General features: G+C 40.0%; 1 protein-coding gene across 2 annotated transcripts in view; it reads right to left on the minus strand.

The window, feature by feature from the left end:
- Positions 1 to 13,402, minus strand: part of TLK1 (tousled like kinase 1) — a 150,594-nt gene that overhangs the window by 61,205 nt on the left and 75,987 nt on the right. For both annotated transcript variants that reach the window (XM_058664620.1, XM_058664619.1), the window contains exon 3: positions 8,429 to 8,500. In XM_058664620.1, coding sequence (XP_058520603.1) covers positions 8,429 to 8,500 — 72 coding nt within the window. The remainder of the gene's footprint in view (positions 1 to 8,428; positions 8,501 to 13,402) is intronic.

The raw sequence follows: 13,402 nt of genomic DNA on the forward strand, positions 1-13,402 counted from the left end.
GTGGGAGGAGAGGTCCAGACGGGCATCTCAGCCACTCTGACATATGTCTGCCCCTTAAATGTACTCCATAAAGTAACATTTAATAGTTATCTTCTTGCCAGAGAAATGGCTTACAGAATTATTATTTCAAGATTTCATGTTCTCGGGACTGGCGCTGTGGCACAGCAAGTTAAGCCTTTGTCTGAAGTACCATATGAGCACTGGTTCATGTTCCAGCTGCTTCACTTCTAATCCAGCTCCCTGCTTAAGGCTTGGGAAAGCACTGGCGATCACTCAAGTACTTGGGCCTCTCTACCTTAATAAGAGACAGGAAGAAGCTCTTGGCTCCTGGATTCACATGGGCTCAGCTCTGACCACTGTGGCCATTTGGGAAATGAACCAGAAGAAAAAAGATTTCTCTACCTGCTCCCCTTTCAAATAAAGTACAATAAATCTTATTTCAAAAATCATGCTCTACAAGAACTCAAGATACCATCTAGGCAAACTATATCAGAATTTCCAAGTAGAGACCCTGAGTACTTCTACTTTGAAAAAGCCTATCAAATGATTCCGATGTACATATGCTTCCCCTTTGTGGAAACAGAGCCACATTTGGCTTCTAGCTCACTGCTCCTTCCAAGAATGTGTATCTTTAAGCAGGCCGACCCACTTCCTTTCTGAGGAACCCTATTAATTACAACACATTTGGAGTCAAATTCTCCCAGAAGGCCATCTTGACAGCACATGAGAGCCCGAGCTCCCAGGCTCAGAAAGCCCTCCAGCCACAGCCTGACCAGCAGCTGGGATTACAGGTGAGCATCCTAGTACCCAGTTAGAATCACATTTATACTATTTCTAACCAAATTCAGTCTGGGTAATAAGCTTGTGTCTTCCAATGAATGGTGACGATTTACACAGGTTTCTCACTTTAGGTAAAGAGAAGTGTGATGGCTCTACTGGCTAATCTTTCACGTGTAAGCGCCAGCACCCAATATGGGAGCCAGTTTGTGTCCCGGCTGCTCCAATTCCCATCCAGCTCCCTGCTGATGGACTGTGAATGCAGCAGAGAAAGGCTCCAGGTCTTATGTCCTTACAGCCACATGAGAGCTCCTGGCTCCTGGCTTTGGATCAGTTCAGTTCCAGCCATTGCAGCCACGTGGGGAGTGAACCAGCAGATGGAAGATTTTTCTATCCTTCTCTCTAAATAACACTTTCCAATAAAAATAAATATCTTTAATTTTTTAATAAATATTTTAAAGATTTATTTATTTTTACTGCAAAGTCAGATATACAGAGAGGAGGAAAGATAAGAGAGGATCTTCTGTCCGATGATTCGTTCTCCAAGTGACTGCAATGGCCACAGCAGAGCCAGTCTGAAGCCAGGAGCTTCTTCCGGGTCTCCCACAAGGGTGCAGGGTCCCAAAGCTTTGGGTCATCCTTGACTGCTTTCCCAGGCCACAAGCAGGGAGCTGGATGGGAAGTGGGGCCGCCGGGATTAGAACCGGCGCACATATGGAATCCCAGCGTGTTCAAGGCGAGGACTTTAGCTGCTAGACCACCATGCTGGGCCCAAAAATAAATACTTTGTAAATAAATATTTTCTCAAAAGTGGGGGGGAGGGGAGAGATACACACAGGAACTGCCCCAGCTTCCATATATCCGTAACATAAAGACGACACTCTTAAAATCATTAACAGTAACTCAAAAAACCCAAGAGAAATGCAGTGAAAATAAACAGCAACACAAGACCAGTGCACTAAGTGTTTAAGACCTAACGACACACAGGAGGAATGGGAAATAAACAACTTCAGTTGTAGCATCAGAACATACTTTAAAACTGTTCGATTCTGACTTGGTTTACAAAGACATAAGATGAACGTATTAAAGACTAAATTGAAACTGAAAATAACTTGAAACATACGTCTGCTTCACAAACACAATTTTCTGAAGCATACCAGTATTGTACATAAGCACACACGTATGATATGAACATACTTTGAAAAACAGAATTTAAAAACATAGCTATTTTGGTGGGAAAAAATGTGAAAAAATGCAAATGAGAAATCTTCAAAACAGGCAAAGCAAGTGAGTACTCACACTATGCCTGAATTTTCAAACTTTGTAGGACAGGAGTTTGGCCTATTGAATGGGGTGCTGCTTGAGATACTCATATCCCATATCAGAGGTTCTAGGTTCAAATCTCATCTCTGCTTATGATTCCAGCTTATGTACCCTGGGAGGTGACAGGGCTGGCCCAAGTAACTGGTTCCCTTCCATCCACATGGGAAACATGCATTGAGTTCCAGGCTCCTGCTTTGGCCTGGCCCAAAGGTATTACAGGCATTTAGGAGTGAAACATTGGGTGGGACACTGAGCCCCAAACCCTCAAACCTCCCCTCTCCACATCACCCATCTCTCTCTGCCTTACAATTAAGTTTTTAAAGGTTTCTTTTTTCTCCAAAATAAAGTGTATCTTTTAGTTCCATCCCACCATGAACCAGCTGAAGTATCCTCATACAAATGGACAAAGCCTGCTTCTACAACATTAACCACTAAAGATTACATAATTGATATGCAGTCAGAAATACCCAACCTCAGCAAAAAAATAAAGCGGAGAGTTATATCCTAGGATGCCCAAAAGGAGAGGTAGGGGAGAAGAATGATTATGGTACCATGACTCATTATGGATTCCTAAGCAGCCACAAGATACATGACTAATCTTAGCATCTTGGGCTAAGGTGTGAATAAGGATAGTAATCTAACAGAATTCAAGTAAAATACAGAAAGAAGGTTGTGTTTAGACATAGAGCAGTCTTCCTGCAAATAGGAGACTCAAGGCGGCTTGGAAGACACTCAGAAAATATTGGTAGCCAGATAATAATGGCCTACTTCTCTTATCCTAATAAAATAAAGCAGCAAGATAAAGCACACGTCCAAATCCTTCAGGTATTCTAAAACGTTTAACCAGGGATGAATGGCCCCAGTGAACTCCCTTCTCTGACCCTTCCATAAAATCTTTATTATCCTTCAAACACACAACATGTTCACAAATGCAGTGTTCACTCAATTATTCCCAACACTGAGGAAAGAATGTTCCCAGGACCACACTGCTCACAAATGGTCAGATATCACCTCCTCCAAAGAAAGCAGCCTGGTTTTGTGTCCCTCCCTTCTGCTCCCTTCAGCACTTCCTTGTCTTCATCAGGGCTCTGTCACAGGGCATGTCAAGCTCAACATGTCAAGCTCATCAACTGCAGATACTGTCTCTTTGCCCTTACAGTCAAGAATCTGCCAAACAGAGTCAACATTTGCTGTGACGACTTCCTAACTTTCCAATCATTCCATAATTAACTACAATCTGGCATAATATTCTCATTAATCTACTAAAATAAGCCTAAGTGACAAATTCTTAGTCAAATTTTATAGTGATTATCTTAACCAACTTCTGTGACATTTACTTGTATTCACTATCTCCCTCCTCACGTTTTTCTCCCCGCCATCTGCACGTCCTCAACAGGCTGCCACTCTCTCCCCGCAGTACACATACCTCACCTAGTTCACTGGCACCACATCTACTATCTCAGGAATCCCCTACAACTCCTAAAAGTTTTAATTTATATGGGCTAGAGATATCAATATTTAACCTTTTAGAATCTAAAACAAAGCATTTGCTGAATAGAATACCCAGGTATACAATGTACAAACAATTAGTTTTGAGGTCATCTGTCATAGGACCTTGGGAAAATTTCACTGTGAATTCATGAGAAAATTAAAATTAAAAGACCAAACAATGCCTAAGCACTGTTACCAAAAAAAAAAAAAAGTTTAACCTGGACACCTTCAAAGAGGCTCCCCTTAGGAATCTCCAGGCTACATCAGGAGATGGGTTTGGGTTTAAGCCTTCATGATTCCTACACTAAAACTTCCCAGGTTTTCTTCACTACCCTGACCTGTTTCCTAAACGCCAGAAAAATTCTACTGCCTAATATAACATCTCCTCCTATTTATGCCAAATAATTCAACTCTTTGCATTAAATGTGTTCATCTTATTACTGTCACCCATCTGAAATCAAAGGATTAAAGCTGATAGTCCTAAGTATTCTCAGGCTCCTCTCCATCCTTTTTAATGCAAATTCAAGACTCATGAATATTCACTGATCCCATATTTTAAGCTTTATTTGTTTTTATTGTAAAGACTGATTTACAGAGAAATAGAGACAGAAAGATCCTTCATCCGCTGGTTTACTTCCCAATTGGCCCCAAGGGCTGGAGCTGAACCAATCCAAAGCCAGGAGCCAGGAGCTTCTTCTAGGTCTCACAAGTGAGTGTAGGGTCCCAAGGCCTTGGGCCATCCTCTACTGTTATCCCAGGTCACAAGCAGGGAAGTTGGATGGGTGGCCAGGCCACTGGGATTAGGACCAGCACCCATATGGGGTCCTGGTGAATGCAAGAACTCAATCATTTGTTTTTACTGGGCCCAATGTGATAGTCTACTGGCAAAGTCCTTGCCTTGAATGCACCGGGATTCCCCACATGGATGCCGGTTCTAATCCCAGAAGCCTCGGTTCCCATCCAGTTCCCTGCTTGTGGCCTGGGAAAAGCAGTCGAGGACGGACCAAAGCCTTGGGACCCTACACCTGCATGGGAGACCCTGAAAAAGCTCATGGCTCCTGCGTTCGGATTGGCTCAGTTCCAGATGTTGCAGCCACTTGGGGAGTGAATCAGCAAATGAAAGATCTTCCTCTCTGTATATCTGTTGTTCCAATAAAAAAAAAAAAATCTTAAATTTGTTTTGATTTTATTTATTTGAAAGAGACAGGGTGGCTGGCATGGTGGTAGAACAGACAAAATCTTCCACCTGCAGCTCTGGTATCCCATATGGTGCTAATTCAAGTCCAGTTGTTCCATTTCTAATCCAGACCCCTGCTAATGGCTTGGGAAAGCACCAGGGGACGACCCAAGGATTTGGAATCCTGTACCACATAAGAGACTCAGAAGAAGCTCCTGGTTTCAGACTGAAACCGGCCCAATTTGGGCTACTGCAGCCACCTGGGGAGTGATTCAGCAGATGGAAGCTCTCTCTTCCTCTCTCATGGCCTTCTCTCCCTCTCTCTGTAACTGACTTGCAAGTAAAAATATTTTTTAAAAATATACATGCTTATTTGGAAGGCAGAGTTAAAGAGAGGAGTAAGGGAAGGATCTTCCATCCACTGGCCTTCCTCTGCTAGTTTCCCAGGCCATAATCAGAGGCAGAACCCCTTTTATTTCAAGTTGTCTGACCATATTCCTAAACCAAGCCATCTTCCTTTGAGCAACTACATCCCTCCAATCCTATCCTCTATATTATAAAAACAGGAGGCTGTTACAACTCATCTCCTGTCTCCCATCACTTGAACATTTGTCCATCATTCAATCCCTATACCCGGTGTGTGAATGCGTAGAATCACGTAGGTTGCTAGCTGGCTTTGAAACTGCTGGACACCTGGAGTCACTGCCATGCTTCTATACAAAAGCAAAGCCCACATTCAAGTCCACCTGCCTGTCTTCTCAAACTTGGTCCTTACCCTGCACGATGAATTCATAGCCTTTCTGAATAATTCAACTACTGCCTCTTATTTTAAAGAAAGAACTCTTTGCCTCCCAACCTGTGCAAGCAAATGAAACTGAGAGTTCCTGCTATTTGTTCTCACAATAATTTCTGCTTTAGTTTTGTCTGTAACACAGCCATAGTTTGTAAAGCAGTTTGACTAAACATTTGTCTGTCCTAGACACTGAGCTTATCTGAAGGCAAGAACTGCATCTTATTCATTTTATATTCATGTACTATGTTTCAGTAAATGCTTACTGAAAATACAGATTTTCTGAAGCCTGGGTATATAAAATGAAACAAAAGCAATACCATCCCACCAGCCAGGAGTTTTGTTAACAAGAGGAAAAAACTTCTTCATTGTGCAATTCTGCACCAGAAATACAAGTGAAATTCTTACATAAAGTAATTCACATATAAACTAAAAAAACGAGTTTCAGGTGACATCACTGTAGTCAATGTAACAGTAACTAATGTGTGCCTCAGTTTTCACAGTGAAAACAACAGAAGAGAACAGTAGTGTTCTAGATATCTGAAGAGTACTGTGGAGGATAGAAAACAGCAAAGAAGAGTACTGTGTACGAGCTCACCACACAGCCCAAAGTTTCTACAGATATTGTCTGAATGGTGATTAAATTATGGAAAAGCTACAAGAATTGAGGTGAGCTAAAAAGATGAGCAGAAGTCGGTTATTCTAAAAATAAACCTTCCAGCACCATCTGCCCACAAAAACTATCATTTTTAAAAAGGTAATGCTTTAGAATTACAAAAATAAATGACATCAGAATACAAGGGAATATGCTACATTAACATTACTAGTAGGCATACTGATGGGAAAAGCAATACTTCTACTTGGCACCAATTCACACTCAACAATTGTGCTTAATAATCTATGATGATTTCTATTTTGATATGCATGAAATTTCACCCCAAGGAAATTAAGGTACCTACTATAGGGATAAAACTTGGGTATTATTTTCTACATAAGAAATATCTTAAATGTCTTAAAGACAAATATTCTTTGAAAAAAAAGATTTCTGCGACTTTTAAGGAAAAATCTACTCTATAGTTATTTCCAAAATACTGTACAACCATGCCTAATAATTTCAGAAATCTTAGATCAATAGGCTTTATAATAATTTCAAAAATTGCAGATGTAGAAAGCAGAATAGCAAAACCCAAAAGTTTTTTCCAACATTTTCTCTCACCGTCCAAAAGGGCAACTCATCTGAACAAAGGAAACCTACAACAGCAGCCCAATCAATTATCTTTCACTACAAATGCCACTATGGTCTTGCATTTGTGGAACACCAACACACTAACTAAAAATATATCTAAAAGTGATTCTTAAGATTTTCTTAAGTACTATTTCCTCTGAAAGAACCCAAATATTAACTCTATAGCTCACTGGAAATACGGATATCTATAAAGAATACAGAAAGATGTGACCACTGCATGTGACATTTTATTCTTCTGTTTTCAGTAGAAAAAAAAAACTGTCAAAAATACCATATAATGTAAGCAGAAAGGAGAAGTACCTGAAATTAGCTTATTTCCTGCATAATATTTATACCTTTAAGTAGCCTACAGAAGAGGTAGCATGGAAAGTTACTGAAAATGCTTAATTTTATAAAAATGTCAAGAAATGTTCCAAAGTCCAAAAAATTTAAAGTGAAACATTCTTGACAGTAGTTTTTGAAAACAACCATGACTAAAAATAGCTTACAGTTTTTAAGCACTCAGTATAAGTGTGTTAATTTGAGGGGGGAAAAAAACACTAAACTGTGATAATCTGGTGCTACCAGGGCTACTAGCGCTTAGCTTACCTCAAGGGAACCTAGTGCAGATAAAGTCCCGTCACTTGCACAGTTCTTTCAGCTGCCTGCCAGTTGTCTCTGTGGAAGGGAAAGCCTGGTGAGAGAGAACCCTAGGCCACACTCCTTCGGAGTGTCAGGGAGCCTGCAGAGAACTGCACAAAACTGTCCACCTAGGTTCCTAGAAATCGCTTTCAATACAGGGCCAAAAAGATGCCACATTTTAACTTCCCTTTTTAATGAACATGGAAACCGAATGCCTAACGATTACTGAGTGCTAATGACCTAGTAGTATTACAAAGGTGGTTAAATCACTATCCCAGGTAACAGAGGACTCAAATGCAGCAAGTGGGGAAAACACATACACACATATACACACGTTACATAATCTGAGGACAGAAAATACTATTTTCACAGAAAGTAAAGTTAGAGCACCAAACAAATGCTAATACCTAAATAATACCAATTTTAAGAGATGACCTTAAATATTTATCATATTCAAAATGAACTATACTAGGGATCCAAACACCTACTTATAAATCTCATGTACTGTCTTGGTGAAGAGAGTCAGAAGGGAGAGAACTCTACCGAGTTTTCTTTTCTTTCTTTCTTTTTTTTTTTAACATATCTAAAGTGAAAATCAGCAGTGGAACTCCATAAGAAATACTTATCTGGATCTCAAAGCATGCAGATCCTTGACCGGAATAAAAGTTAAGAGGGAAATATATAAAAAGAAATAACAGACAACAATGAAATCCAATATATTTCAAAACCACTTCACTTTCATCACATGAACAGCTGATAAGTGTATTTCATTGAGAACATCTATGTATCACCAGATCACAAGCTCAACAAAATAACCGAACAGAATACGCTTTCAGTGAAAAGCCTGTCTCCAGCCTGAATGCTGTGCTTCATAAGGCAGGACAAAACACTCCTACAAAAACTCACCAAAAGCAATCCTTTAGCACATGTATTGATGAAGAAAAACCTATTTAACTCAGATGGTGACTTCAATTTTTACCAACATTAAAATGAAATTACTTACCTCTGATTCTTTGTCACTTAGAGATCCCAAGCTTCCAAAACTGTGATTAGAACTTTCATTATTTGTTGAGGCCTGTTAAAGATTTTTTAAAAAGTAAAAATTAGGAGTAATTTTAAATAAACATATTACAAAGTATATCATCCCTACAAAGGGAAACCAAGTATGATTCCTTCTAGCAAGGAAACCAACTAAAGTAATAATAATACCAAGTTCTCAAAGACAAAGTATCTTCAAATAACAAAGTTCTATTATATTTCAGAAATGGACTTTCATTCACTGATTTTTTTAAGAACACTAATTTTCGAGATCAAAAGGAAGGGGACTATGGCAGTGTTAGAATAATTAGATCCCTAATACTACTGGCCAGTGTAAAAACTTAAGCTTCTCTAGACTCCATGTAGTATTTCTACTTTTTAGTTTCCTTCACATTGATCAAAATCCAATCACATCTCATACACACTCCTTTTCCTTTGTTTCCTATTAATACCCTGTCCTCGTTTGTTGTTGCTGGTTTGACTAACTAATTTTGCTCAAGAGTCTCTTTATTTTGACACTATTTCTCAACTATGACAGACAAAAATGAGTTTTCACTCAGCAGGATGATGTCTCCTTCGGTTGCAACACATTTTAAGGAGCTTATTAGGTCAACGTCTTCTAGGAATGCTGGAACCAGAGGCTGACAGGCTGTGGCATGTATGCCAAAGATGGTGCATGAACTAACTGTGTGTGCACATAGGCCAGTTCATTTCATGTTTCCTTTCCATATGTAACAGCAGCTGCTAATCCTATTAACCAGGTTGCACGCTGGTCTATAATTACCCCTAGATAAATTTCAAAAGTGACAACTACGAGCTACTCCTTGTATGTCTAGGACTACACTGGATATTGTAAAAGCTGTCTTCAACACATACTAGCCCATGGAACCAATTAAAATTCAAACAGTACTTAATTACTTCTCGGCTTTTTGGCTAAGATCAAGTGTAAAATTCAAACAGTACTTAGAGGAACGTATAATCTAATCAAGGCAAGATTACTCAAGTTAAATAACACATCAACAGCAATTAAGTGATGTATCAGAAAGACTCTTGGACTATGGAGACAGTGGCAAAAGTTGGAGTACTCATAAATCCCAATGGGGGAGAAAACTGTACAAAACAATATGGCAGGGCCCGGCGCAATAGCACAGCAGTTAAAGTCTTCACCTTGAACGCGCCGGGATCCCATATGGGCGCCGGTTCTAATCCCAGCAGCCTCGCTTCCCATCCAGCTCCCTGCCTGTGGCCTGGGAATGCAGTCAAGGATAGCCCAAAGCTTTGGGACCCTGTACCCACGTGGGGACCTGGAGGAGGCTCCTGACATCAGATTGGAGCAGCACTGGCCATTGCGGCCACTTAGGCAGTGAACCATCAGATGGAACATCTTCCTCTTGTCTCTCCTCCTGTCTGTATATCTGCCTTTCCAATAAAAATAAATCTTTTTTAAAAATCTGCCTTTCCAAAAAAAAAAAATAAATAAATCTTAAAAAAAAAAATCTAAATGGCAAACAAAAACTCAAACAATATTTACAATAAACTAGATGACAAGAAATTCCATGACTCCTTTCCAAATCACAGGTGAAAACAAATCATCCAACAAGCACCAAGACCTGCACGGATATCCCTGTCTGTGGGGAGAAAGCAGAAACAAGATGTCTGACACAACTGACCATGGAAGCTCCCCAAGCCAGCAAAGTATCCCCCAACTCAGTGGGTCTGTCTGAGCACAGGACCAACAGGGACTAAGTGCTAACAGCCTGAGGAGACCGAGAAGCCAGATAAGGTGATAACAGCCTGAGGAGACCGAGAAGCCAGATAAGGTGAACCTTCACCAACTCCGGAAACAGCTCTCAGTAAGAGACAGGCACAGTGCCTGACAATTACCACGTGTGGATAAAAAATGACAATAGGTACAGTAAAGACAGAGAAAAAATATCCAGGAAAAAAAAAGGCATAGGGAACTGAGAACCTAGAATTCTCAGCAAATGCCACAGTTTCAACAATGTCCAAAAATGAGAAGCAAAAACCACCCTGAACCATCCTCAAGGTCCAATAAACCCAATTTCACATACAAGTAAGCAACAGAAAATGGTGTAGGTCAATGCCATAAAAGTCACTGTAACAAAAAGGTACAGGTACCATCCTAATAAAAGCCCACCAAGAACACACATTCACAAAATGGATGGAAATTGTCAGCTACTATTTCAAAATCAGCTAAAAAACATTACAAAAATTACTCAAGACATGAAAGAACAACATGAATTGGATTTCAAAAAACTCCGAAATAAGGTAACAGAATTCCAGAAATACAAAGCTTCAGAAACCAAGAACCTGAATCAGCTCAAGAGCAAATACATACAGCAGCTAATGCTTTAAGAGAACCAGAAAGTAAAAAGGAACATTTTTGAAACTAAAATAAGATAAAAAGGATTTCCAAGAAAGCAACTAACAAACACAAACATTCAATACTTGGATGGCACAAGCCCTAGGAGAGAATTAAAACAAGAAAACAGCACAAGCTGCCATTAAAAAAAAAAAAAAAAAAAAAAGGCCTGGAAAAATTTACTTTGAAACTACTAACTGCAAAATACACAACTAAGAAAACCAACCCACAAGCCTGATGTCAGTTTTTTCAAAGGCAACACTTTATACATGAAGAAAATGGAGAAAGTTAAGATACTCTACGACAAACCATACAAGAACTTTATATTCAGTAAAACTGACTTTTAACGCAAATACTCTTTTTTTTTTTAATCTATTTTATTGTGTTGTTGTTGACAATCTTTACATAGTTAATTACAGTTAAAGAAAGAAAAAGAAAAAAAAGGTTCAGGGGGATAGGGAAGTGGGTAATACTATTATGTCCATATTGTTTCCATCATGTATCTGAGGTAAAGGGGGATATTGAGGGAGAAGCCCCACCCGGTTTCCCGCCCACCCCGAGTCCCTGATGTGGGGCATGCTCTGAGATATGTGCTCAAGTGGTGTTAATAGTTCTCCAGTTATGAATCGCTGCCAGTTTCGCTCGATGAGGTCGTCCACTGATTGACATGGTCCATCATAAAGTCTCCGTTTGCCCCATATTTTGCTGCTAACATATAGCTGAGATGAATGATTGATCTGCTCTGTCTTCTGTCTTTTCTTGATTAGAGTTCTGAGTCCAGCAGTTCGATTGGGGAGATCTCCAAAGAAACTTTGAGGTATTCCCAGACCAGATTCTTGTATGTTCTAGCAAGCACAGGGCCCGGCACAGTCCATCACCCCGATCAGCTGGTGGTTTCAATTGCTGGGTTGGTTCTGTTTTCAGTCCCTACTTCCACTGGAACCAATGGGTGTTGCAGTCCAGTCTGGTTCTGCCCAGCACGTACTCGGCCCTCACACAAACAACACAAATACTCTTAACAGTGCTCCTACAAGCTCTTCAAACCTGCAGAGCAAGTTTCAGAAAACCCAAATGAATAGCCTCAGCAGTCTAAAAACTGAAAGTAAGCAGCATTATTTAATTGTTGGTACAATTAAATAGTTAAGAATATGCTAATTCTAGGAATTGTTTTATTTCCTGGAGAGGTGCAGTTGCTCAGTATAGATGAAGGAACATTCAGGAGTAAATACAAACCTTATAGTACTGAACAGTCAGAAGCATCAATATAAATTCATGAGACATTTTAAAACAAAATTTATGCTTGTATGTATGTGTATTTCACTATAAATAACAAAATACCTCTGAACAGATCAACATTTCCACAAAGAACTATAAATTCTGGGGAAAAAAGAGTTACAGCTCAGAGTTTCAAATTAACACAACAGCTAGAAAGTAAAGAAATCTAAGGCCCAAAGGGGTTGCTCACTGACCCACTCCAGAGTAGATGCTAAGTAACTAAATGGAGAAGTCAGCTGCAGCTCTCTGTCCAGAGACATACTTGAGATTTCAGCCCAGATAACTTAGTTGTCAGCAAATATAAAAACACGCAATCAATCAAACGAGCGATCAATCAATCAGTGCTCTCCAGGAGCAGTGGTTTGGCCTGGTAGCCCACACACCGACTGGAATAGTTAATTCCTAACTGGAGCTCCTCATTCCAGCTTTCTGTGGGTATAGACCAGCAATGATGGCATGTAACATTGGGTTCCCGCCACTCACATGAGGAACTGGACTCGGTTCTCGGTTATCAAGTATGCCAGTGGACTGGAAAATATTCTTTGCTTCTCTCTGCCTCTCAAAAAACGCAACACTCCCCCAAAACAACACACCAACTCCTACAGTCATTTTAACATCCATTCAAAGTGGTCAAGACAGAACCCAGAATCGCTTAATATAAACAATCCAGACAATATGATCCACAGGCAGGAGAATAAGACAGCCAACAGAAACCAATCACAAAATTGCACAAATGCTGGTACTAGCAGATAATAAAGATCTTAAAGCAGCTATTCTAACAATGCTCAAAGTGAGAAAACATGCTTGCAATGAATGAACTGAAAATGTCAGCAAGAAAAACTGTGAAGGCCCGGCGCTGTGGCCTAGCGGCTAATTTCCTCGACTTGCACACCAAAGGGCACCGGTTCTAATCCTGGAGGCCCCGCTTCCCATCCAGCTCCCTGCTTGTGGCCTGGGAAAGCAGTCAAAGACAGTCTAAAGCATTGGGATCCTGCACCCACGTGGGAGACCCCAAAGCAGCTCCTGGCTCCTAGCTTCAGATCGGCTCAGTTCCGGCCATAGTGGCTACTTGGGGAGTGAATCATTGGACAGAAGATCTTCCTCTCTGTCTCTCCTCCTCTGTATATCTGCTTTTCCAATAAAAAAAAAAAAAGAATAAATCTTTTTACAAAATCTATGAAAAGAGGTATAAATTCTAGAAATTAAATTTTCATTTCTAAAATTTTTTTAAAAGTAACTGGGTTTAAGAGCAAAAGCAAAAATGAAGGACTAAAGATAGAA

The sequence above is a fragment of the Ochotona princeps genome, chromosome 5 (genome assembly GCF_030435755.1).
Source record: "Ochotona princeps isolate mOchPri1 chromosome 5, mOchPri1.hap1, whole genome shotgun sequence".
Taxonomy (NCBI): domain Eukaryota; kingdom Metazoa; phylum Chordata; class Mammalia; order Lagomorpha; family Ochotonidae; genus Ochotona; species Ochotona princeps.